This window comes from Simochromis diagramma, unplaced genomic scaffold (assembly GCF_900408965.1).
Source record: "Simochromis diagramma unplaced genomic scaffold, fSimDia1.1 OVJJ01000816.1, whole genome shotgun sequence".
Taxonomy (NCBI): Eukaryota; Metazoa; Chordata; class Actinopteri; order Cichliformes; family Cichlidae; genus Simochromis; species Simochromis diagramma.
The window spans coordinates 889,153-916,541 of NW_024386908.1; the positions used below are offsets into that span (position 1 = coordinate 889,153).

Here is a 27,389-nt window from a genome sequence, read left to right on the forward strand (position 1 = left end):
CACCGAGCTTTAAACAAACATAACTCCAGGAGGAAACGATGAAAGAAAAAGACGGCATGAAAAGAACGAGGCGAAATACACGAGAGCAGGATTTCACATGAACTCGAGCGTACCTGTCCCACCTGGACGTGGGTGTCTTCTATGGAGTGGGAGTAACCTTTGATGAGCTGTTTCATCTGCCGCAGATGAGCCTCCTCGATTTCCTGAAACTTCTGCTCGAACACACACAGACAGAGATGGTGAGACAAGAAAAGCCTTTGCTTTACGGCTCCAAAACCCTCGTGTGGGGTTTGAGATTTAAGAGCTACTTACTGTGGGGCTTGGTTTTTTTCTGCATTTCGAGCAACCACCACACTCTTCAAACTCGACCTTTATTCAATAAAATGGAAATAGCCTTTGAAAAAGAGCCGCGCTGCAGCTGGGCGGTCAGCCAGCTACGGAGGCACCGGCTCGCCAGGTCGTTAAACCCGCGATAATTCGAGAAGATTTAGCATTTGAGTTTGATCTGGCTCTTTATTCAGCCAGCTCATTTGTCGCTGTCTGCTTCAGGGGAATTGTCTTGATATAGGGGAAATTGGCTTTCGGTGGAGAAGCAAGCTTATGAGCAAGCTTGTGCCAGCTCCTTTACTCCAATTATACATGCAAGATCTGGGCTTGGAGAGCAAATATAAAACACTGCTGCTGTCAGCCTCAGGCAGAGTCCTCATTTCCATCTGCACTGTGACACGGCTCAAGGTTTCACTGCGACGCTTCTGTGTATGCAACTGGTTTCTCCCTGAAACATCACAACAAACTGCTCTGGGTCTGAACCATCTCTGGTGCATTTGGTTTAGTTTGCCAGTGAGTTTGTGGATAACTAGCTTCAACAGTTAGTCGAATAATCGTTTAGGATGGCCGTTGCCAAAGCGGTCCAATCAATAACTCATGCCTCACCGCTGACTTTGTATCGTGTGAAGGTGCCCGTCTGTCAACTGCATCAACAAGCAAAATGCACCTTTAAGCTTCTCCCTAAAGCCGGTGTTGTTTTTGGTGTACGGCACGCTGCCCTCGGCTTCTCAGGGGTTTCATATTTACAGTTCCTGCAGGAGGAATGTGCGTGAACACACACCGCGTGCGTTTTCTTCTTCTCTTGGACAAATTAAAAGGCGTGAGGATTTTGATCTTATAAAAAGCAGCCTTCCTCCACCCGGACGACCGTCTCCTGACACGTTGTTCTTCCAAGTACTTCCTCATAATTACTACCAGACCTTTTCCTTCAGAGCTATTACAACAGATAATTGGTCGCTGAGATTCCTGTCGCCATCTCAAATCTAAAACACAAAGCCGCTCAACGGGGTTTGTTGAAGATTTCCATGGTAACAGCAGCAGTAACCATGGAAGTGCAGAGCCGGTGATTAAAGGTAACGAGCAGGGTTGCGGGATGTGTGCACAGGTCGGTGGGTGTTTAGGAGTCGGGGGCAGAGGTTTCCTTTTTTGGGCAAAGCAGGATGTAGGATGACAAACGAACAGATAAGAGCGAGTTCTCGTGTGGTGGGAGGATACGGAGAGAAAAATCCAGCCCGAGAGAAGCAGAAATGCATAAATCAGTAAATCAGAGGGTGGGAGAGAGAGAGAAAAGTGGCTTTAGGCCCAGCTGGAGTCGGAGCTGACCTGGGCGGACTCGCTCATCTTCTGCTCAAACTCTCCTCCCACGCGGTTGTACTTCTCGATGCACAGCGCGAACGACTCGGCTGCTTTCTTTGACTTCAGCTCCGCCTAGTGAGGGGAAAAAGGAAAAAAGACAACGGCCCTTAAATACTGACCCTCGATCACAAGACGGACATAAAAGTAAATGACTCCACAAGAGAACGAGACAGATTTGTTAAAAAATGTCTGCAGCAACGCTGGAACACATCACATATACTCAGATTATGTAACCAGTCATCAGCTGGCTGTCCTGAAATAAGAACGACTTTGTTACAACTTCTCAAATGTGACCACGTGCTACTTTCAAAACATATTTATGACACTTTTGAGTGTTGGCAGTTGTTAAAGGGCTCACCTGTGAGCTCTCAGTGATGAACTCTGATGGCAGTTTGAGTCCTACTACGATAACTACAGATTCGTTTGTGTGTTCAGGTTCTTTCTTTCTAGCTTGCTTCAGAATAGTAACCCGTCTACACCACAAGCCTTTGATCACATCGCTCTTTCAACACGACAAGCAGACAGACACAGGAGTCTTAACCAAAGGAACGTTTTTTGGATTGAAGGCTTACGGGCCAGTAAGTATCCGGAGTTAAACGGGGATTTTACAGCTTTCTCATAAACTTTATTAGAGACGCAGTTATGTCACCACGTTTCCCCTTTTTGTTCTCTTTGTCAGATTTGAATTCAATTTTGGTGAATCTTCGTCCTCTTTCACCTGCCAAGGTTTTAAAGACATCTCCTGTCGGTGTGTTCACAGACTGTTTGTAATAACCTTCACATGAACAAAGTCTTTTGAAAAGGGAGCGCCGCCTTAATTCAATCCAGTTCAGTTTTATTTATACAGCAACAAATCACAACAACAGTCGCCTCAAGGTGCTTAATATTGTAAGGTAGACCCTACAATAATACACACAGAGAAAAACCCAACAACCATATGACCCCCTATGAGCAGCACTTTGGCGACAGTGGGAAGGAAAAACTCCCTTTTAACAGGAAGAAACCTCCGACAGAACCAGGCTCGGGGAGGGGCTTGAGATTAATAATAAGTATGATTCAGTGCAGAGAGGTCTGTTAACACATAGTGAGAGAAGAAGAAAGACCCAGTGCATCATGGGAATCCCCGGCAGCCTACGTCTATTGCAGCATAACTAAGGGAGGATTCAGGGTCACCTGGTCCAGCCCTAACTATATGCTTTAGCAAAAAGGAAAGTTTGAAGCCTAATCTTGAAAGTAGAGATAGTGTCTGTCTCCCGAATCCAAACTGGAAGCTGGTTCCACAGAAGAGGGGCCCTGGAGTTTCTGGGTGTATAAACCAGTACGTATCGCTCCCAAAGAGCACCTCAGACAGAAGTGCGATGACTCCAGGAAGCGTTTCTTCTGAAAGACAGCTGTGCATTTAGTTTGTTCGGCCGGCTGCTCCTCGCTCCATGATTCTCTGCTCCCATCTAAACCTCATCAAAACGCAGTTCTTTGACAGGTCTGACAAGATTATTAATATATGAGTTTTAATGAACTTGCAAGCAAATATATTTTAAATGTTAATTTTTACAGAACTACCACGACCTGTGGCCACAGATTGGCAAAGGCTGTATACGAAAGACGGCCATAGCTGCGCTTTGACTGCTGCCATGTTAGTTTTTAGGAGACAGAAGTGACCAAATGATTAAAAACATTCAGCAAACAACAGCCAGGTTTACCAAACTGAATCCATACAGTGTACGGGAGTAAAGCACAGAGGCACTGACATATTTAGATCATTTCTTAAAATATAAATAAAGAAATTCCAGTATCCAGATAGAAGAATAATAAATAAAATCATCTATAACACAGCTGCAATGATGAGGAAATCTACTTTTCTACCAGGCTGTATGCACCGGATGCATTTAATGTGTAAAGTTGGGTATTTTAAACGATACCAAGATCTGCAGTTCTTCAAGGTTCCTGCAGCCACTTCCTGAGAAATAACATTTTAGTTGGTGTAAAAAAAATAAACCAGCTTGCAGGAGATGAGAGATACAAGCCTACAGTGTCAGCTGCAGAGGAAGGAGAGACCAGTGTGTACAGCTGTGGGCAGCTTATAACCAGACTAAGTCAGAATAGCACGTCATATCAGATGTTCTGCAGCAAACACCCACACACGTACAATCTACTGATTATCAAGTGTTTCCCAAATTTAATCAGACCAAACTTTATCTGTGATGCTGACAAAGACACTGTAGCTGTTATTTATCACTAGATCCTGAGAGATCCTGTCTCCATCATGAAGAGAACTGATAATTATGACTAATTAATGACAGTTAACTGACCATACTTATGTTCCAGTATTTTTTTTTAATGCTGGCTGTTTTTATTTTATTGTAAAGATATTCTGTAATGTTCCTGTTATTGTATACTCTTACATTAGTTACAGCTCTATTAGAACATTTGTGTTACTCTCTGACTTAATGAGTACTTTTTGTGGACATTTCTGCACCTGAGAAATGTTTTTGGTCTTGTCACGGCTCTTTCTAACGAGGCTAGGTAACAGCACCGACTGCCATTAAGTACCAGCATGAAATGCTCTGACCCACTACGCGTCTCTACGCTTGTGCAGGGAGCCCAGGGTTCCTTCACGTGCACGCCAACGTCCGGCCTCACGTGGTGAGGGCATGCAGGCAGTTCCTGGAGGATGAAGGAACCGATACCACCGATTGGTCCCCACCCCGCCCGACCTAAATCCAACCGAGAGATCTGATGTGTGTTCAAACTGTTCCTTTATTTTTTTTTCAGCAGTGGATTTTGGTAAATATTCTTCAGTTGATTGAAACTCGAGGTTGCTCATTCCTTTTCGAGCCACGCTTTCAGTTTATGAGATTTTCCAAGGCCAGCATGAAATATGTAGCCTGGCTCCCTCACGCTGCTGCAGACCTTCTCTATCTAGTTGATATTTACTTAAAACAAGAGATTTCTCATGCTTGAGACTTAACATCACCCAGGCATTCATGTTTTTAAATTATTGAATCTAATTCAAACTTTCTGAGCGAGATGATGCTGCAACAACAACAAACCTCTGCAACAACAGAAACATTTCATTTCATGGGACACTTTGCAGTTGGTTTCTGCAGTGAGAAAGGTTAGGCGAACCTTCTCCAGCTCTTTCTGAGGACCTCCCTCCTTCCTGAGTCGATCCAGCTCTAAACATTTGGCGTGGTAACCCTCCTTGGACTTCTGAAGCTGTCCGCTCTGAACCTGAAGCACCTGCACCGCCTCCACCGTCCCCACCATCTCCTCCTTAGTCTGGTTGATACACATAAACATGCATAAAGAATAAAGCCTACACATGGACATACTGTGCAGGGGATCATTGTACAGAGTACTTTTCAGGGCAAATGCACCAATTACATGAAGGAAAGGATGGTAACTGGATATCCTCTGAGAAAAGAGCTGATCAGGGCTGGCAGGACTGGGGTGAAGTGTGTTTTTCCCCCCTCACTTCAGATACGTACCTTGCGGTGAATTTTGACCTGCTCGTCTGCGTACTTGTTGATATCGCGGATGAGATCGTTGAACTTCTTCATCAGCTCGAGGTGGCAGAGGGCAAGTTTGTCTGAAGACACCCTGAAAACATCCCACATGGGAGCAAAAGTCCTGGAAAATATGCAGATAGTAATAAGAGATAATCAACATGTAATTCCACTGTTGTCCTAAAGACTCCTACATTTTCCACTACGCTTAAGAAATCGTTGACCACCGAGTATTTCATAGGTATATTTGTTCATGTCGGGCACCATATTAATAGTTTTTAATCATCACTAACAGGACTAAATGTTTCCAAAAATGTAAAATTACATTTGCAGTTATTATTTTACACAAATTTATTCTCATTTTGTTACTCGGAGATCACTGAAATTGATTTGCCTTCGAACATCAAGCATAACAGTCTGTCTAATATTCTGTTGGTCCCATTTGGTGGCGAAACAACCCTGACCCATCGAGGCGCAGACTCCACTAGACCTCTGACGGTGTGCTGTCTGAAGATGTTAGCAACAGTAAGTTGGGAGGTGAGGCCTCCACGGATTGGGACTCGTTTGTCCAGCACATCCCACCAACAATTGACTCGACTGAGCTCTGGAGAATTCGGAAGCACCTCAAACTTGTTGTTATGAACCTCAAACCGATCCTGAACCATTCCTGCTTTGTGCCTGTGTGCTTTATCCTGCTGAAAGAGGTCATAGCCATCAGGGAATACGTTTCCCATGAAAAAGTGTACATGGTCTGCAAAAATGCTTAGGTAGGTGGTACGGGTCGAAGTAAATCCACATAGATGGCGGGTCCCAAGGTTTCCTAGCAGAACACTGCCCAAAGCATCACACTGCCTCCGCTGGCCTGATGCAGATCGATAGCAGATGAAGCACATGCATCTGACGATCCATGTGATATAAAAGAAAGTCTTCTTCCATTACGCCGTGGTCCAGCTCTGAAGAACATTGTTGGCGCTTTCAGTTGTGGACAGGAGTCAACACCCTGACTGAGCACCGACTGCTCTGACACCTTTTATCAGAACCAGCATGAACTTTTTCGTCTGTTGATGGGACCACGCAGGCCGGCCTTCACTCCCTTCACTCCCGACACACATCAGTGAGGCTTGGCTGCCTACAACCACGTCGCTGGTACGTCTGTTCCTTCCTCGAACCAATTTTGAGGGACACTGACCGCTGCAGACCAAGAGCATCGATGGTATGGCTGATCGATGTATGTGGAAATCAATGATGCAGGGCTCTCACAGCCCTGTCTGACTAAAACGAATCACTGACCAGAGTGTGCAGGAGTGTGCTTTGTTGCATATATAATCACAGCAGTGATGTTGGACTGCAACAGTGTAGCACGGAGTATACATGCAGCTACCAGACGACGCAGTTTAAAAACCAAACCTAAACTCTAAATAATGCCAAGAAAACTGTTTGTTGTCTTATAATGTGAAGTAAAAAACAAAACTCAGCTTATTTGGTTGTGTTTTGATAAGATTTGATTGACAACAGCCAAACAATCCACACACTCTAATCATGTTACTGAAATATGATTAGCACAGCAAAGTATTTCCACATGAGCCAAATCAGCTTTAAAACAAACAAATACAGAAAAACCTTTGAACCATTGCAGACTTGTGTAATCGTGTCCAGTGATTCAGTCCTAGAGAGTAATTAAACATACAGATATCATGCATCAAAGAGTAGACGACATGACTGGAACGATATAGGCTGAATGGCATCACAAATGTGGGCATTTGGTGCCACAGATGGTGCTCATCCATATCTCATATGCAGCCATATGACCATCACATCTATAATTACCAAACCAGCACCTTCTGGGAAATAAAATCTATACAGTAATTTTCTGAACCCCTTCACAGGACGCCGTCCTGCTGTTATATATCGTACATGAGGTACTCACCCTTGTGGACTTCCATTGCTGGCCATTTTAGCTAGTTTACTCATTGATTTAGAGTAAGTCTCCTCGATAGCAGCCCTTTAGGGAAAGAAAGTGAGAAAAACATATATACGTAAGCATGAACAGGACACGTGGCTAGACTAATTTTATATCTCATCCACATATGCATGTATGCCTGCAAGGTGGAGCTGCACACCTTTTCTTAGCCTTCCTGTTATCCTAATAGCATGACAAGACTAATGATGCGCAAACCCCCTGAAATGTAAATTAATCTAAATACCCTTTAGACCGATAAACCAAATGCACTCCAGTAGCACTTCCTCACAACGCCATTGCATCAGCTAATGGCCTCATATGTTATGCTCTCCATCTAGAGCTTACTTTGGCCCAGACACCGGGCATCTGCCTCCTGAGTCAGAGTCTGTGAGATAAAGATTAATTTTCATCTGTGTTGGGTAACTGTTACAAGGAGCCACATTTAAATGATAAATAGATGTTTACAAGGTTGGCCATAAAACTTTAATAACCATCTGTGGACCCTGAAGGGACAGCAGAGGAACATCGATCCAAATATCCCGAGAACAGAGGAACCTGCTGCAGAGGAGAACCGAGAGTCGTAAACAAACAGACTTATCGTTGCTCTCCGTCTCGTGCAGAGAGTTTGAATCAGTCTCACAAGTTATTACTTATATCTTAAATTAAACTGACCTCTTTAGGCGTTTGATTATCCGAAAGGATCCAGTTCTATTCTGTAGGAGGCCAAAGACGAGGCTTGATTTGTGGTAACAGGTTAAATGTTTGATGTTTTAGGAGTTTCAGAAGTGGTTTATTTTAATGGAATCTCACATTAGTGCTCCTTGTGAACATCTGTATATCTTTGGATACTAAACTGCACCTATTAAAAATTCATGGGGGCTCTATTTGATCTGTGTCGACACAGCACGCATAGAGAATTAATGTTACTGTTGACGGTCGTGCTTTAAAGTTTTGTTTATTATTGTTACTTTTTATTAGAAAGGCTTAAAATCTGTTTTTTGTTGTTGTGCTTTGCCCAGCCTTCCATGGCTCGTGGTTCCCGTAAAGATGACCAGTTATTTTATCCCAGAGTGAAGTTATCACGGGACACCTACAAATGACACCTGCAGGAGCTGCTCAGTCATGGAAGCTCCCGGTGCACAGACTGTGTGCTGACGTTACTGCCAGAGGAAGTTTGGAGCGTTGCAGACTGTGACACACTGTGCGCCTCGGCGCTCTGTGACTTCATGTGGTCTGCCACTTTATGGCTGAGTTGCTGCGGTTTCTATTTGCTTCCTCGTTGTAATAACACAACTTACAGCTTATTGTGGAATATGAAAGAGGGAAGAAACTTCACAAACGGGCTGCCATCCTATTACAATCCCACAGTAAGTGAGCTTTTTAGAATGAGCCATTATTTCACAAGTGTTTGTAAAGACAGACGGCTGAGTGCTTCATTTATACACCTGGATTCACCAATAACACGTCCGGCCCAACACTTTCATGTGCTTCTTCTTCTTCTTCTGTGTAATGAATGTTTATTTAATGCAGTGTCTGTAGGACATCCACCAACTATAATCCAAATACTTTTTATTTCCAGGAAGAGATCCTCACACTGTTGGAAACGGTGAACAACTGTATCTAACTTAAAGTCTCTCAGTACATAATTCTATAATTCTATAATTATGTGATGTTTAGTAACTAATTAGCTCATTGAATGATATATTTAAAGGCTGTTCTCTCCTACATTTTATTTAGACAACCGTCGTCTATCCTCAGACTCCAAGCTCTAGCCAATCAGATTGTCTTCCTTAAAGTAAATACAGTACTATGCAGAGAATGCAGAAACCCTGATAGTGTGGCTGAAGAGTTGCTCTGGTACTTTAACCGAGTGTTTCATAGACTCTCTTATATCAAAATGACCTTTCGGGAAAGTGGCGAGAGAGAAAGATTGAGGAAATTTATCAGGACAATTGCCTCGCCTCCATCCTGCAGGATCGCACACGGTTTCACCCACAGTGCCATTTCATTTCCTGACTGCTGATTTGTTGTCTGCTGCTTTCCAAGCAGATAAGTGAATTTCCCCTGTGAGGAATGTGCACAGCACTCTGAATCGATGTCAGGATTATATCGCTGGTCTGACAGTGTGCTCTGTACGCGTTAGCATCCAGCTGTGAGAGCACAAACTCCTCATTACTCCCCTCAGTGTGCTAACTGCAAATCACAAATGAGTTGACAGAGTATTTGATGTTACACACTCTCAACTTAGTTTTGTGTCAGTGTGCAACTGTCCTGTTTTTACATCCCAGACACGATGGCACCACCAGTTATTACTGACTCGTAGATGGCTCATGCTGATTTTGCTAAGAAAAATAACAACTAGATTTCATCTGACTGATTTATTTTAGTTTGCAAACCATTTAAAAAGGTCCCAAAGACGTGCACTGTGTCTACATGCATAGTAACTGATTAATAAAGTGGTAAACATGTACACAAGGAAAATATTTTGTACCGCAGAGCTCAATTTAATTTTATTAATACAGCAACAAATCACAACAACAGTTGCTTCAAGGTGCTTAATATTGTAAGGTAGACCCTACAATAAAACACACAGAGAAACCCAACAGTCAGAGAGGTGTACACAGCAGGTGACTTCAGGTGTGTCTCACGAGTAAAAGCACTCTGGTTTATGTGAGGGTGCTGCCTCGACTGAGTGTACAAGGAGAAGGCCACATTATATTAAGTGACTTTCTATGTATTTAATGGACAATAACCTGATGAATTTGAACATGCACACCACAGGGAGGTAAAAACTGTCACAGTTAGGTGTAAATATATACATCTGGATACATTTTTACCCGTTTCCTTAAACACATTCCTATTATTGTTATACAATAGACGTGTACAAGACGTCTAGACTCTCAGCTTTCATTTGAGGGCACCCACACTCAACATGTGCCACCCTCTTTTTAAAGGGACCAGAAGTAATTGGACAATTGACTCAAAGGCCATTTCATGGGCAGGTGTGGGGAATTCCTTTATTATGTCATTGTTGATTAAGGAAATCGATCACCTGGAGTTAATCTGAGGTGTGGTGCTTGCATTTGAAAGATTTGGCGCTGCTGAACTCCGTAACGCAGACTTGGATGTCCACGGAAGATAACGGTGGTGGATGATCGCAGAATTATTTCCATTAACAACAGCCAACCAAGTAGTAACACTCTCCTCGAGGTCGGCGCATCGATATCCAGGCCTACCGCAAAGAGAAGACTGCATGACAGTAAATAAGAGGGTTCACTGCAAGGTGCAAGTGTCCAGAGACTGTCTGCTCAAATACAGTCAAACTGGTTGGGCGGCGTTTCATAACACAGATCCTGAGGAGTTTATTAAAGCAAAGAAGAGGAATATTCTTGAACGGCCAAGTCAGTCACCTGATCTTAACCCAGTTCAGCGTGGATTTTACTTGTTGAAGACTAAACTTCAGACACAAAGGCCCACAAACAAACAGCAACTGAAAGCTGCTGCAGTAAAGGCCCAGCAGGAGGAAACCCATCATCTGGTGATGTCCATAAGTTCAAGACCAGGCCGTCAACGCCAGCAAAGGGTTTTCAACCAAGTATTAGAAATGAGCATTTTATTTTCAGTTATTTAGTTTCTTCATTTACTTTTGGGCCCTGAAATGAAAAGACTGTTAAAATGCTTTATTTTGTCACATTTTGTCACAACTCATTGAATTAAAGCTGAAAGTCTGCACTGAGTTGTTTCGTTTAAAACGTATTGCGGTAACATGCAGAACCAAAATTAGAAGAAAGTCATCTCTGTCCAAATATTTATGGACCTGACTGTATAGATGGCGCCATGTCCGATCCAACGGCGTCGTGCAGTTTTGCTCTGCTCGTCGGATTATGATAGAAAAAAGTTCAGAACTGCAGCGTGCAGTGTGTCGCCTGCTGCGGCGAGCTATGATGAGAGGTCATCCACATACAGTGCTCAGACCTGAGTGCTTGAGAAACAGGCACTTCAAAAGAAGCAGAATAGTGAGGTCAGAGGTCAAAGCACAGACAGACTTGTGTGCTCCACAGTACACGATCTGCAGACAGGACTTTGAAACAGGATGAATCTGAACACCTTGTTATACTGAGAGATGAGATCAGAATGCTTTTTGGTATTTTCCAGTATTTCTTCCAACTTGGCACAATCTTTATATCCACGTACGTAGTAAAGAACGGTGGATTTTCCACCCAAATCTCATCACTTGCACCACCTCCCACACAGATATTCACAAATACACACAAACCTCACCTCTCTCGGACAAACTCGGCGAGTTCCTTGGTTGCCAGCTGGCCATGTTTCATGTTGTGGTAGAGCACATCAAAGCCGGCATTCTTCTCCCCCTGCCGAAAATAACACACAGACACACGCGTCTGTTAGCAGTAAGTCGAGAAACAGCAAACCAACACGGCAAAGGTAACAAAAGCGATGCCAGTCGGGGCCTCAGAATCAAGTTCGCTCGAGTTTGAGACATTTTTCTCCTGATCGTCTGCTGTAAACACCAGAGACACTCAAAGGTTCAGGGTGAAAGTAAAAACGAAACCAGCTTCTACCATCTGGATAAAAATAAATTATTAAAAGAAGTTAATGAATCGTGTGCGTACGGGCATGACGGGTAAATCGCTCACCTCCTATAAGCCAGTCCTGCACGTTACACACGCGTGACCTTCAGTTATAGAAAAGCTATTCGAGCATTCAAGATTCCAAAGGCGGCAAAAATCATTTAACATATGGCCACAAATATTACTCATTTCTTTTGTTCTCCTTCAAAACATCACAGCGATTGGTCATCAGTGCACGAGGGAACTCAACGCTTCACAAAAAGACCTTTTGTGTGTTTAATGTTTCCTTTTGATAACACGAGTGTCTCTCTGATGCACTTTTTAAGCCGTTTTACCGCTCGACGGTCTTCATATTGTCATATCACAGCATTTTAGCGTTTGAACAGCACAACTTCAAGTTAAACGTAACCACAGCATCTGTGTGCAGAAGCTCGTCTGACTCACAGTCCATCATAACTAGGGATGGGTACCGGTATCCGGTTCTGACATAAACGGTAGTAACCAGACCGAAAAGCAGCGCACATTTCGGTGCTTTTTTTTTCCCTGAGATGTCACACACTCTGGATTCTAGCCAATCATTTTACCTTTGCAAGCGTAGTAGGCGGGCCCAGGTACGTACGTTCTTTTAGAGCAGAGCTACAGATTAAAAATGTCCAAGGCGAAGCGGACAAAAGTCTGGCTGTACTTCACAACAAAAGATGCAAACTCAGCAGCAACAAGTGCTTTAAGGTGATACTGTGATACTGTCAAAGGAGGTAACACCTCAAATCTGATGAAACACCTGGCGACGCATAGCGTTTTTTTAAAAGCCGAGAAATGCGCCGTATTTGATAGCTTGCTGCAAGACCTCACACCGAGCACATCTACTGGGGGTGTGGTGCCTGTTATCGGACCCTGAGTTAGCAACATCCCCCAAGAACCCAAAGAGGAGAGTCCTGGCCCCTAGCCCTGCCAGTGTAGCAGAAATGATGAGGATGATGATGCAGCAGCCGTTCTTCTCTGCGTGAGTAGCTTAATGTTGTTCGTGTGTAATTTACGTTGAGTAGGCTAACCACGTTATTACATTAATGCATGTAAGGTGAACTAGCAAACACCATCATAGCTACATGCGGCTGTCTTCTTGTTTGATGGCAGATACTCCCTTCACCCTGGCCAAAAAGGCTAAAATGACCAAAGAAAAAGAGGGAAACAGCTGAACATGAGAGGTTTTTGGACAAAGTTTGTGTTCTTGATTCTTTAAGCACCGGTTCGAGCACCGTTTAAGCACCGGCACCGTTTCAAAAGTACCGGTTTGGTACTGGTATCGGATAAAACCTAAACGATACCCATCCCTACTCATAACTCTCAGGTTGTTGCCCGTAATACAACAAAAGTGATCAATCGGGGTGAAAACCTCTCAGTTCGTTATCGTGTGAATCCCGTAGGAGGATCAGTGATTCTTGTGAGTTGCAGGTCGACAGACAGTTGAGTTAATAAAAGAACAATTTATTGACATTAATTATGAATGAATAACTAATGTGCTTTATCGGTAGTGTTCGGATGGATTTCCATAAGCACATGTAGCACACGACACTCACACTGTGACCGTCTGTAAGCTTCAGCGGTTTAAATCCAGCCGTCCCTCACGGGTCCCTGCAGCTACTGACTCTTCTCTCACTGCTGTTTTCTTTCGTTGTCACTTTGTTCTGATCGCTGACAGTTTTATTTTTATTTATACCCTGCAGCATCGCACAGCATCAAATCATTTATACTGAATACACTGTGCCACTCGTTTAGTGAATATCATTACATGCAGCCTTCTGAAAACATTTTTGCAAATGAATTCATCAAAATAATTTAATTTTCTTTCAAAGACTGCTTTTCTTTCTTTTGTTATTAAGCCCTACGAGTTGGAAAGCATGTTCATGAAGAAACAACATGTTGGTGTAGCACGCCTTCAGACGTTGCTGTATAAGCATCAGTACCAGTCCTCTTCAGGTACAACAATTTGTGCTCATAGATAGTTACTCCAAAAGCAGCCTGAGCAGCTGAGACACACTCTAAATGTTAGACTATCACACAATCAAAGGACCCACACTGTTCACCTCTCTCTCTATTATTTGGCATTTGTTGCTCTTAGTTCCAACATGAGCTGTGATAACTGAACAGATCGCTTCGTGCTGATATTCCAGGATCAACTACGCCACGTCTCGGGCTGCGAGCGGCTGCTGCAATCTGAGCTGAATTTTCTGCTCCTCTGTGGAGCATAAAGCTCAGGACCAACATGACTCAGTGTTGTGTGAAAGAAGCACAAACAAACACAGAACTGGATTGTTGGTGAGATCAGTCGCACACCTTATGGCTCAGCAGATTTAGCACAGTCCCCATCGCCGCTGTAATTACACAAACCTCCCTCCGATTACATCTACGTAATCTGGATGAGAGCCCGACTGAGGCAGAGGCAGATTGCATCTTCAGCCTCACCACATTTTTCAGTCAGCAGACAGCAGGGTTGTGTGTGCAAGCAGAAACGCTGACAGCTGCTTCGCAGGACCTAAAAATATCGCGCTGGGGAACAGACCACTTCCCAGGTACCAGGGGAATGGCTGGAATGCCAAGGAAGGGTCATCAGTAAATCACACGCGCACACAAACCAGACGTAAAGAAGCAGGACAAGGAAAAAACAGCTGAGAATGATCTCAGACGAGGTGCTGGCATCTGTCAGAAAACACACAACAAAGTCAGCTTCTCACACGGTCACGTCCCCTGAGCTTTATCTTTATGATAGCCATAAAAGAGACACATGCACACTCATTTTCATATCTTGTGGGGACATCTCATTGACACAAAGCTTTCCCCAGCTGCTGACCCTGAACCTCACCATAACACAACTGTAACCCTGACACTAAAACCACATTTTGAGTTTCAAAAATACCTTCAAACTTGTGGGGACCTGGATTTTGGTCCCTATGAGTAAAGTAAACTTCTAATTTTTGATCCCCACAGAGATATGAATACACACACACACACACTTAAAGCAGCTGTACAGATGTTGCTGAATTTTGACAACATTTATGAGTCACTGCTTTTGCAAAAGGATCAAAACAAGATCAGATCTGGGTGAAAAAGTCAATCAGCTAATAAAGAAGAAAAAATTAAGCTTGTATTTTCTTTGTGCCTCAGTAAAGTCCGAGTTATGCTGTTTCACAGATAAAACAAGCTTTGTGAAGTCTCAAACATGAAGATTAGAGAAACTCATTTGCAGCTTAATCATCAGAATAATCATCAGCGGAGCCGCAATCAGTTTAACTTTTGATCCTGTGTCTGACATAAGCAAAGATTAGGTTCACCCATAGGTTTGTATGGGTACATCTGTGAGTACATTCACTAACATGATGTTTTATCTTACTCTTAATGTATCTGTGTAGGTTCTCAGACATCCAGGTCAAGCGACTAGACTTCATAAAGTTTCTTTAAGACGTTTCACCTCTGAGCCGAGAAGCCTCTCGGTCGCTTTTCTCTCCAGCTCCTTAGAAGCTAACATTAGGGTGAATCTAAGTGCAAACACACAAGACAATTTTAATTTTAGGCCCAATATTCAACTCTTTAAAACCAGTTTCAGTTTATGGTTTGGATGAACCTGTTTTGCTTTTAGAAATAAAACTGGTGCAAGATACAATTTTAAAATAATTGTAAAAAAAAAAAAAAAAAAAAAAAAAAAAAAAAAAAAAGACTTGACTGGTTACACTATCCTGACACAAAGACTCAGTCCTTTAACTTCACACAAAGTGGTTTCGTTGTACTGAGCGCAACGCTAAAACGCCTACATACGGGTTTCTTGTGCCTTCGTAACTCAGACCGGTTTGCAACAACCAAAAGCGGAATGTTTTGACTTTCACTGTCCCATAAACAGCGAGTTGGACTAATGTCATGCAGGACTCGTTCCTTCCTCGTCAAGAAACTGTACCAAACACAGCACACCACCCACACAGCACCCTCGCATTTCCTGCCAAAGAGAGCGTCCCACAGTCTGTCACGGTGCCTTATAAGGTGAGCACCGTGTCTGATTATGATCACAGTCCTTAAGAACATTTGAATATGTGAGAAGCGAGTCTGAGCAAACTGTGTTAGGAGCGATACAAACTTTATTACAACAGCTTATTGCTCGGCACATTGAATTGTCTGTACTTACCTTCTCTAAGGCTCAAATATTTACTCATGTTCCCGTTTAGCCGACAACTCGGCGATCGCAGATTAAGTTGACAAAGACGAGGTCGTTTCTCAGTGACAAGTTTCACCGTGACAAGCGTGCACCGAACGGACCAGAAGGTTGTTTTTTTATTTAATTAAACCATTTCTTTCACTTTTTGCATGTACAGTTAGTTCAACACGATGACTTTCAGGAGCAGCTGTGTGACTCTGTGCTGCTCTCTGCACCGCGGCAGCGTTTCACCTCAGGTTTGCTTTACAAACCACTTTTAGCAGAGAAAGCAGCGCATTTTCCAAAGCTGCTTCATTCTCTGCGACAGCTGGTCTTTTTTTTGTCGTCTTGCAGTTTTCACATTAGATGGAAGAGACTCATTGTTGATGTAAGGAAATAAAAAGCTCTCCCGCCAGCAGGGCTGTCAGACAGTTTCAGCTTTGTCCATCGTCTCTTCAGAGGACGACTGCCTGAAAACTAGAATATTCAGATCATGTGTCCTCAGCTGCAGCAGATCACGTGGATGAACTGGGTCGTTACTGATTATATGAAATGCTGATGATTGGGAAACTGTATGCCATAAGAAAATCTTTAAATATAAACTATGTTTTAGATCTCCCATGGAAAAAAACCCCAAAGAAAATAATGCTGATATTAGACACATTCGCATGAATTCAAAGCCTGATGAAACTTATTCCTTTGTGCTGAAAGCCAAGTTGTACCACCACCAATTCTATTTAAAACACATCATAACATGTTGGTTGTTATGGGCTCTGTGGTTATTTTCCAGTCAATCCCACAAACAATTTTCAGCAACGAGTAAAAACCCACTAGAGATCCGAATGTTATCGGCAGCTGAAAATAGATCCCGCTGCACAAGTTTAGGGATTAATTTATTCATCTTCACTTCAGGATGAGTTCAGAATGAACGGGGCGAGTGCAGATCAGGTTGAAAAGAACATCATGGTTTTTGGTGCTTTCCTGCTTTGATTCATTGGCTATAACTAAACTACTGTATAGAATAAAAACAATAAATATGCAGGTTAGCAATAAGTATTCCTTAAAGCCTTCAGTGCGAGAAAAGCCTTCATGCCTGATATATGCGAACCCCCCTCTCTTCCCACCTCTCGCTGATTTCTTTTTCATCAATTAAGCTGACCGCTTTGGTCATGCATGATGGAGCCATTACCATGACAATGAGGAGCGGAAAAAAGGAGACGAGGGAAGGTTTCAAATCTGTATGTGTCCAAGTTTCTCATGAAGACGCAGACTTAGCGGGCCACTAAGGTCAGTAGGAGAAATGCTCAGATTTGTTAACAGGGAGGGTGGTGCAGGGAAGACTCCTCTAAAAGTGGTTTAAAATCAAGCGTGTTGATGAGTGTACTGACTATCACTGATTTGGCAGTTTTGGAAGCCAACATACGAGAGAGGCTCACAGGGTGTTGCGACTTTCATCCGTAAATAAAGCCGCGGCCGGCTGAGTTGGTTGTGTCCCTGTGACGCGCCTCCAATAATCCATAATGAGTCGTACTTGTACTTTGCGCATTTATTTTAAGAACAAAACAAAAACAAACGTTTGCGCTTTCAATCAATTTACAAATAGCGCATGGGTTAACTGGTGTGCCAAAAAATGACGGTCAACAGAAAAGTTTGCCCACAAACCACTCACCCAACACCTGCTGCGAACACCGACATCAGGTAAATAGACCACACCCACATACCATCACCTGAGACGCAGGTAAAGCTATACACCTGCGCCACCAAAACAAGAAGGAAAAACATAAACATAAACATTCAGTCTTCTCATGGCTCACTCAGAGGCTGCATGAAGGTTTCCTGTGAGGTCGCTTTCATCGAAATGGCAACAATGTTTAGAGTGAGTTCAGAGTTTAGTGTTACATTGTATTTCTCAAACGGTTTCCTGTGAACACGACATGTTCATAAGGATATAAACAGGATGTAAGAATAACGTGGCTCACATGACCTAAAAATACTGTTCCCTGTTAAAACAGACAAAACCTTTAGTGTGAAACAGGGTGAGGATTTAGTCTAGCAAGTCCCCAGAGTTTACCCGCTACTGCGTCTGAAGCAGACGACACTAAAATAACTGAACTTATAAGCCTGCTGTTTCAGACAGTATATTAGCTCTTTATCTTAGTCATCATTTCAGTGTAATGCCGGCTTCTGTGTGTGAGAGAGAGCATGTATTCATATCTTTGTGGGGACCCAAAATTGGAATGCTACTATACTTGTGGGGACCAACAGCCCTTATAGGGACCAAAATCCAGGTCCCCACGAGTTGGAAGGCAATAGTGACTCAAAATGTGGTTTTAGTGTCAGGGTTACAGCTGGGTTATTAAGGGTTAGGGAGAGCAATATGATTGCAATTAGATGTCCCCATAATATATGAATACCTGACGTGTGTGTGTGTGTGTGTGTGTGTGTGTGTGTGTGTGTGTGTGTGTGTGTGTGTGTGTGTGTGTGTGTGTGTGTGTGTTTAAACTGCTCTCTCTTGATTCTAATTAGACACATCTTCAGACTTCTTCCAGGCATTTATGAAACTAATTACAGACAGTGAACCTGGGCTGAGCTGCACGGTCGTCTTCACAGCTGCTTCTATAACAAATACAAACGTATTCCTGTGCATCTCAACTGTTTAACCTGTGCTGCTGATTGGCAAATGACAGAAAGGGTAAAAGATTATATGGTGCCCCACACAGATGAGCCAAAGACAGCTTGAGGCATTAGCAAGAAATCCTCTGCTTTCACCTGATTGGATGCCTGCGGTTCTTGGCTGGTGGTTTTAGAAACGTCACATTAATTCAGAAATATTCTGCTTTTTAGAATCGGCAGCGGGTTTTACCTGCGTTAGGACTATTTGTGCTCTCTAACTCGCAGCACACAAAAGGACCAGAGTGAGACACAAAAGGACTCCCAGGAACTGCATTTGTAGATTTCTCTTTTTCCCCCAAGAATTTAAGCATACTGAGGTGAAGCGCTTGGCTCAGGCTTTCTGATATAATGTCCCCTTTTCTGACGATATCTAGAGCTGTGCCTTTAGCTCTGCCTAATATGACTGTGCAGTCTGACAGATGGATGGATCCAGTGTCTGAGCACATTCCTGCTCTTTAACACATTGTGTTGTATTGTTTCATCAATAGTAAGAAACAAGCAGAAACAAATGACACATAGTAGCACCAGGAACACACCTCCTCTAGAAATCCCAAACAGTCTAACGCAGGGAAGTCAAACTTATTTCACAGACACACAAACGCTCCTTTCTGTTACTGCAAAGAAGTTTAACTCCAGAAATAGAAATGCAATTTCAATATATCTCCGTTTTTCTACATGATAAAGACATAAAATAGTAATTAATTAAAATAAATGTTAAAAAAATATTTTCTATTGTAAATTGTGAAAAAAAAGCAACTTTCTGGTATTTAACTATTTCGATTTGACTCGTTTACTTAGGTGTTGTATGAATGGCTGTCGTGGTTTATCAGCAGGAAAATAAAGTTAAATGTCTAAACTTTATAACCGCTATTCAGAGGCCAGATTGGAGTCTTTGGCAGGCCAATTCTGGCCCCGGGCCTTATGTTTCACACCCCTGGTCTACAGCATGGCGTATGAAGGCCGCAGTGATACTGCACGTCTTACGTTCTTCATATCCAGCCTCGCCCAGCACCCACAGGAAGACCCTTTTTCAACATGTGCTGGTTTAAACTACATTTGTACTTTGCTGAATTATGTACAGAATAAATTTCTTCTGCTGGTTTTAGAGAACCAGTGCATTTATTGGTCTGCAATAAGGCAAAGCCAGCTATTTCCAGTCATCACAGTCATCACAGATCAATTTTATTATGCTGTAGCAGTTTTCACAAGTCACGAGCAAAACATCATTTAAACGTGACAGGTCAGCACCACACAGTGATGCACTGAACTGTCCTGCACTGACGGGCTGCTGTTGACAGTAGCTGTAAACTTTTACAACCTTGCGTCAGACTATCACGGAGCCAGTTGATTGGCCGGTCTGTCAGAGCTGCTGCGACTTTCGCTGACTCACAGAAACTTTCTGCTGACCGAGCAGGTTGAGCGGCGTGAACGCTCCCACAGCAGAGAGGTGTCAATAACGTCAGCAGCAGGTAGCTGCAGCAGAGGCTCATCATCGCAGACGAGTAGGACGGTTTGAACAAATTCACCTCTTTAAGCGCGTCTTTTTATTTTGCCTGCTGATTTTCTTATGTCGTGTACACATAGATATATGTACTATTTATTTAATTGTTAACCAACCCAAACTATGCAGTCAGTTCACGAGGAACACGAACATTTGGAGATTACTGCCATACATAAAGCAGATTTAACGAGTCTCATATTGATCGGTCTTGGCTCTTATTCTAACCTGGCACAGAGCATTTTTTAAAAGGACGAAAGGAGGTGGCAGGGAGAAGAGGAGCAGGGATGAAATGAGAGAAGGAGGGAAAACCCTGAAAGCAGGAAGATTTTCTCAGTGTGTTCACAGATCTTCACCCCACAAGAAACCCACATGACTCAAAGTGATGGCAGGGCAGCAACACTGGCATCATTAAACTGAGCTGCAGGCAATAATAAAAGTCCAGTGGGTGCAGCGTTTCTGTGCAAACAGACATATCTGCAGGCAAAGGAGGCATTTTTAAGAGACGACAGCAGACAATGCTGTCCTTTATACTGTACAGAGCTGCACCGCTCGCCGAGCTTTAAAGGTTTCTCTGATGCAGTTCTTCTAAATTCCCCTGGTAAGCACGCACACTGGCCTTCTGAGATCTATACAGCACTGCAGCGAATATTATTAAAGAAGCCAATACAGGTCAGCCTAGTAATGAATTCAGATTATGTGGCTATTTTCTAAAATACAGTCCCGATAAAAAGTTTAAGACCAGTTCAAAAATGGCAAAAAATGTTACTTTGCATGGTTGCAAGGTTCAAAGTCGAGCTTCAACATGCAGCAAGAAGAAATGGGAGTGAGACAAAACATGTTTTTGAGCAATTTATTGAAAACAACTGTTAAACTGAAACATGCTGATCTACAGCTGATCAACAGTTTAGGACCAGTTGACCTTTAAAAGGCCAAATCTGTGCAACAATGTGGATCCATTGTCCTTTTCTGTCAGGTCGTCACACTGTCATGACGCTCTGATGGCAAAGGCAAAAAACCTTTTTGAACATGGTCGTGTTGTTGAACTGCATAAGCAGGGTCTCTCGCAGCGTGCCATCGCTGCTGAGGTGCACCGTGAGGTGAACAACGGCGTCTCAGGAGGTGCAGGAGCGTCAAACGGGCGCTGGCTGTGTCCAGACGTTGCAGAGCGCGTCCCTCGTGACTGAGGGCCCTCGTCTGTGTGGTAACCACTGGGTTTTTTAACAGGACAACGCTACAGTACACAAGGGACTTCCTCCAGGAGAATAACATCGCTCTTTTGGAGCATCCTGCATCTCTGATCTAAATCCAACAGAGAACCTTTGGGGAAGTTACAAAAATGGACGCTTCGTGCGGCCGTCTTGGAGAAATGCTCCCTCTCACCTCGTGGAAACACTTGCATCAAGGATGAAGTGATCAACAATAACGGTGGAGCGACTCATTACTGAGTTCATGTTTGGTTTACACTTTTGTTTTTTAGGTGTGGTCCTGAACTGTTGATCAGCTGTAAAACGGCCTGTATCAGTTTAAGCGTTGTCGTCAACGAATCGCATGCTCAAAGAAATGTTTCGTCTCTCTCCCGTTTCTTCTTGTTGAAGCTCCACTTGGAACCTTGTTAACATCCAACCGTGCAAAATAAGACTTTTTGCCATTTTTCAAGTGGTCTTAAAAATTTTTATCGGGGCTGTAAAACGATGCTAAATGGTGCAACTTTGTAGGTGATGGCATCAAATCAAATGTAATATTTAGTTTATAAACTGGGAACAGACTAGATTGAGTTTGTGCTGCGTCAGGACTGTGAGGCGCAGAGGCACAAAATATATGTAACCTTCAAGGTCACTGCGATTTGAACTTGTTTGAGATCAATTTGAAACCCGTCGATTTATCTTTAAGATATCAAACTCACAAACTTGCCTGTCGGGGTGACGACAATAGCCCATATTTTACATCATCATTTAAAAAACAAGCAAACTGTAAAGCTTACTCAGTTAATCCATATTAGAAAATATACTTTGTTAAATATTAAATTATTTGAATTACATCAAAAGGAAAGAACAACAACAAACCATATGAAATTCTTAATTGGGAAGATTTAATGGCGACGTATTCTGCCAAAATTTAAGCTCCATATTTTGCTTTATTTTTGGACTCCAGTGAAGTAGCTCTGCATGATTCGCAGGTCCAAGTAATCCTTATTTATCTTCCTTATTCTGGGCCTTTGTGGAGCCGCTCAGTTCATCCACTGAAATAAACTATTTTAGCTTCTCTACCTTCGAGGCAAAGGGAGAACCAAGAGAATAAAAACTGTCTCAATCCTTTGGCACACTCGCAAAGTGATGACATCTGAGAGCCAGCAAACTAAATCAAAGCATACTGAAGAGATATTTTATATTCTATATACCTCGATGATTATTGCTAACTGCGATTACGTTTCCTGGAACGATCGAGCGTGACGAATCCTTACAGAGAAACACATTCTGTTCCCAAGACTTAGCAGCGCCTTAATTTGCTAAGGATGCACTTAATTACAGCCGGTACGCTTCCTCCTGTGGACCATAAGCACAGCTTTCATTCAGCTAATGGGAAAGGACAGAGCGCTATGAGGAGGCTTTGTGAGTGGCTGTGAATGTTCTTGAGCCAAACAAGCCGAGGCTCTGTGTGTAGCTCGTCCCCGAGTGGCTGTGCTGCCTAATTAACTAGAGAGTGGTTTGTATTTCAAAGCCATTTGGCTCTGAAAGCAGGCTGAATGGGAAATATGTAAAGACACACAAGTACGTCACCTCATTTGTTCTTTAGATTTTGCTTTTCTACTTGCCAGGCTGTAAATCTGCAGTTATATGTTCAGCACAAACACACAAAGACAATCGACAGCTCATATTCACCAGTAAAGAAAACACGAAAGCAAAGCAACACTACAGCTGTAAGAGACGGACAGATGAGCAGGAGAGGTGATAACAGCTGCTTACAGTGGGCTCAAGTTCAACACAATCATCATTAGGGATGGGATTGATAAGATTTTCACGATTCCATTTTCGATTCTGTTTAACGATTCGATTCTTTATCGATTCTTTTTAAAAAAGGAGAACACTAAGGTCGATCAGCTCAGAACTTTGTTTTCTATCTTCTCTTTGAACAAGATAGAAATTTAGGAGTAGCATGGCCTTACAAACCCAGCAGTGAGATCTTAAGAGATCCACAGCCTACGGCTCTTCAATGGGGTGTCACAGGGTCCCCAGGAAAAAATTGTAAATGTAAAATAATAAAATAAATATTCTTCTGTAGCAATAACAAAGTATAACATAAATTATTCTGTAGCAATTACACAAGAATATCCAGTAATGTCCCTGCCTACAATTAAACACATTCACTTACTGAAAATCATCTGCTGTGGCAAATGGGTGCAAGCCTTTGACCACAAACTGAGTCTCTGCTCGGTGACATTAGTCTATCCTGGCCTGAAAGGAGACGCTACCGGCAGACTGCAGCGAGAACTGCCAGCATCTGAGCCAGACTCTGTCTGTCATCATGGTCACTAAACGCACAGTAATGGCAGGTTTGTAATAAGGCAGATCGCGCTAACATAATATGCACTGTTAGTTGATTATTTACCTGCTGCATTAACGGGAGAGGACGTGCAAACGTTACCGCTGCTGCTGGTTGAGATTCACGAGTCTGGAGCGGAATTTAAAACACGACATTCATTTAAGGTCATCGTGTGTTTTGTGAGCAAATGCTTTTGCATATTCGTAGTGTTTCCTCCCTTAAATGAAATATCTACTTTGCAAGTATTGCAAGTTGTCCTGTTGTCATCCGTTCTCGTAAAGTAAAACCAAACTTTTGAGCGTTTGAGCCGCCGTGTTTCCTGCCAGGTAAATGACGCTCCGCAACGTGGCGACGTCATTCGGGGCGACTGGAATCGAGAAGGGAATCGTTTGCAAACATGGCAAACGATTCCAAGGAACTGAAACAGTGGGAACCAGTTCTCAACAAGAACCGGGTTTTCGATACCCATCCCTAATCATCATGGGGTGAAGTTCAATGACGAGGTTCTCAAACTGCCTCAGGAGGCCCTCGGTAATAAGGCTGCATGCAAAAATAAAATACTGTTTAATACCAATATACAGTTTCCAAATATGGGTGGTGTGACGGCACAGAGATTCCAACCATCAGCAAAAACCAGCTTCCTCTGAAGAATCACTTGCACTGAAACATAAAACAGCCAACTGACTACTAAGTCAGTGATGGGAAATGAGGCATGATGGGAAATAAGGGGTGTGGCTACAGTTAACTGTACTACTGGACTCCCCCGTCTGTGCAGGTTCTCTGGAGCTATAAATTAGTGGGTAAATGGGTCATTTTTCTTTTCTGGCCCTAAACCGCACGTCGGCTCAATGAACTAAACTTCGAGAGTCTCTGTTTTAAACTGTGTCTTCTGCACCTTAATTGAAAGTCTGGAAATATTAGTTCAATGTGCAGAACTTTTCTGTCTGTTAGGCCAAAAACTAGGGCACACCTGAAATAGATGTACTAGGTAGGCTGGGACAGAAGCAAAGAGGAGGACAAAGAGAGAAGGAAAAAGCTGTCAGCTGACAAAGTCACAGAGGCATGTGGGAGACTTTCACTCCTGTGCTTCGTACATTGGTGTAAGACTACTAATGAGGCCGTTATTCACGGAGAAATTAAGCCAATTAATGCCATAATTAGTCATACTAGTTTTTTAATACTTGCAAAATCGAGTGTAATCTAACCCGAGCTTATGAATCCTTTCGCTGTCAGGCTTTTAATTACCCTGTTTTTTCCTCTTACATGTCATATTAGAGGATGGTTCATGACATGACGTATAGTTAGTGGCGGTGAACACACAAGGCGAGACGCTGTAAACACCTGCCGCCGGCTCGGGGAATCTGTTAAACGAAGCGTTTGAGTTTTTGTGTTCGCACAGTTGTGGTTCGCAAACAGACACAAGACCTAGATTTTGGAGGACTGCACGGGAGCACGTCTGTGGGCGACTTTTGCCGCTTGTTATCTGAAGAGAGACGTGTCCACAGACGTGTCCACAGACGTGTCCACAGACGCCTGCACGTTAATTTCTGTGTGCAAAGACAGATACGGGTGAAATGTGAAGACTGGAGGGAAATAACATAACTGGACTTTTCCTTTTGCAGCTTTTTTTTTTTGCATATAAAAATATTCAGGTTCCCACCAAAGATTTTGGATTTTGATTTTCCACCAACAGATAAATCGCCAGGACTGGGACAAACATATTTATACCAATTTTTTTTTATTTTTTTTTTAAGTGGGTTTGAAAAGCTTTTATTTTTCTTTATAAACCAGCCAAAAGTAAAAGGAAATGCAGAACAGATGAAAAGAAGTGACAGGGAGAGTGTCGGGTGACGTTGCCATCTCTGACATTCACCAGAAAAATGTGTTTTTTAAATAAAGTAAGTTTCCTCAAACCAAGTTGCCAAAAATCACTGATGCCCACCAACAGCATCTGCCACATAACAGTTATTTTAAATAAATAAAGTCTTAACATAATAACTAGTAACTGCGAGTTAAAAGCCATTCATCACCATCATCTCTGCCTCGAAGCAGAATTTAAATGAGACTGCTTGAAAGCTGAGATCTACATAAAAGACTGGTATCTATTGGTAACAAGCACTTCCTGTTTGTACCTGATGCACAACAGAGAGGCACGACTGTCTGTGGAGAATATGAATGAGAAGCTGGGTCAGTCATAGCTGTGATCCAGCTACCACAGGTGACCAAGTTCAGTTAGAGATCTTTGCACGTGCCCTGCAGCGTTACTCCATTTAAAGAGGTTTTCAAGACACTTACCCAGAAGTTGTTCTGAAATAATGCCATCTTCACTCAGAACGTCACAGCAATCTGTAAGAAAGAGGTAGAGCCGCATTAGAGAAAAGTGTGACGTCTAGATTCTCTCCCCCTTCTCTCCACATGCTGGAGAGGAAAATGACCCAGAGGACGCTTTGTAACTCTATAAAATGTGGAAATGTCAAAGATTCTCCTCTGCCCTGTGACAAACTATCAAAGTGTCAGCAAAACGCATGTAAACGATTTCAGCAAAGTCCAGCTTTGTAGAAACTCTTGAGACACTTTGAGCGTAGGAAGGGAACTCCTGAGGGGGAGCAGAGAGGAGCTTCACAGATGACTTCAAAGGATAAATTCAGAGAATGAAGGGAGGAGGGAGGAGGGGTGACACGGGGGAGATGGGGGAGGAAAGAACAGGGGAGGAGAGAGAGAGCGATCGATGGAGTGAACGAGGCAGAAGAGACCAAGGTAACCTCCACGGGAAAAAAGAAAAAAAAGACGTGCATGTGCTGCACTTCATCCCAGCACAGCTACTGGTGCATTTAGGTTTGAACATGCATGCAGCAAACACTCTGCTTATCTGCTCAACATTTCTGGATTGCAACAATTTATTACAATTTATTACCGACACACAAGCCCTGTGAAACATGCCAACGCACGTCTGTGCGAGCGGTCGAACAGGAAAATCAAAGATCGCACGACATCAGAACATGTGACCACCATCGCCTCAGAGCTTAAATACGACTTGTCGTGCGTCCACCGTTTTCACGAGAGGTTTATTTTTAATTTGCTGGTGGCAGGAGGAAGTGCACTGCAGCAGCAGAGCAACATGCACCTTTTAAGCCCCTGCATACACAATTACATCAAAGAAACACAAACACTTTAATGCAACGTGTACACAAAGCATCCTGCCCTCTGCAAGAGAATCCATAATGGGCAAGAGTTTCCCCAGGGCTCACGCAGGGTTCCTGTTATCTGTTATTCTGCTGACTGTGTGTGTGTGTGTGTGTGTGTGTGTGTGTGTGTGTGTGTGTGTGTGTGTGTGTGTGTGTGTGTGTGTGTGTGTGTGTGTGTGTGTGTGTGTGTGTGTGTGTGTGTGTGTGTGTGTTGACAACAGCCCTCTCCTTCTATTGGCACAGATTCAGCTCAGTCCTGGTGACCTGGCATAAGACAACAGCCACACATGGAGAAACCAACACAGCAAGCCCTAGAGTGTGCGCGCACACACACACACACACACACACACACACACACACACACACACACACACACCTCAGTAATTAGCTCAGCAGCAGGACTGGAGGCCTGCAGACAGCTTTGTGTTGGGCAGAGGAGGAGAGCCCACAGGAGGGACGGAAATGCTGCGGAGCAGCAGCTGCACGACGGATATCAATGCTTAGTGCATCGATTTCCAGCGAAACTACACTTTGCCAATATTTTCATATCTGCTGTACAGTGTGGAAAC

At 43.1% G+C, this 27,389-nt stretch overlaps 1 protein-coding gene across 6 annotated transcripts in view; it reads right to left on the reverse strand.

Moving 5' to 3' along the window:
• Positions 1–27,389, reverse strand: part of fcho1 (FCH and mu domain containing endocytic adaptor 1) — a 62,190-nt gene that overhangs the window by 20,316 nt on the left and 14,485 nt on the right. For all 6 annotated transcript variants that reach the window (XM_040034972.1, XM_040034967.1, XM_040034968.1 and 3 more), the window contains exons 2-8: positions 25,931–25,981; positions 11,431–11,522; positions 7,117–7,191; positions 5,172–5,313; positions 4,810–4,962; positions 1,651–1,755; positions 114–212 (exon numbers count right to left, since the gene is read on the reverse strand). In XM_040034972.1, the coding sequence (XP_039890906.1) occupies positions 114–212; positions 1,651–1,755; positions 4,810–4,962; positions 5,172–5,313; positions 7,117–7,191; positions 11,431–11,522; positions 25,931–25,957 (693 nt within the window). In that variant the 5' untranslated portion in view covers positions 25,958–25,981. The remainder of the gene's footprint in view (positions 1–113; positions 213–1,650; positions 1,756–4,809; positions 4,963–5,171; positions 5,314–7,116; positions 7,192–11,430; positions 11,523–25,930; positions 25,982–27,389) is intronic.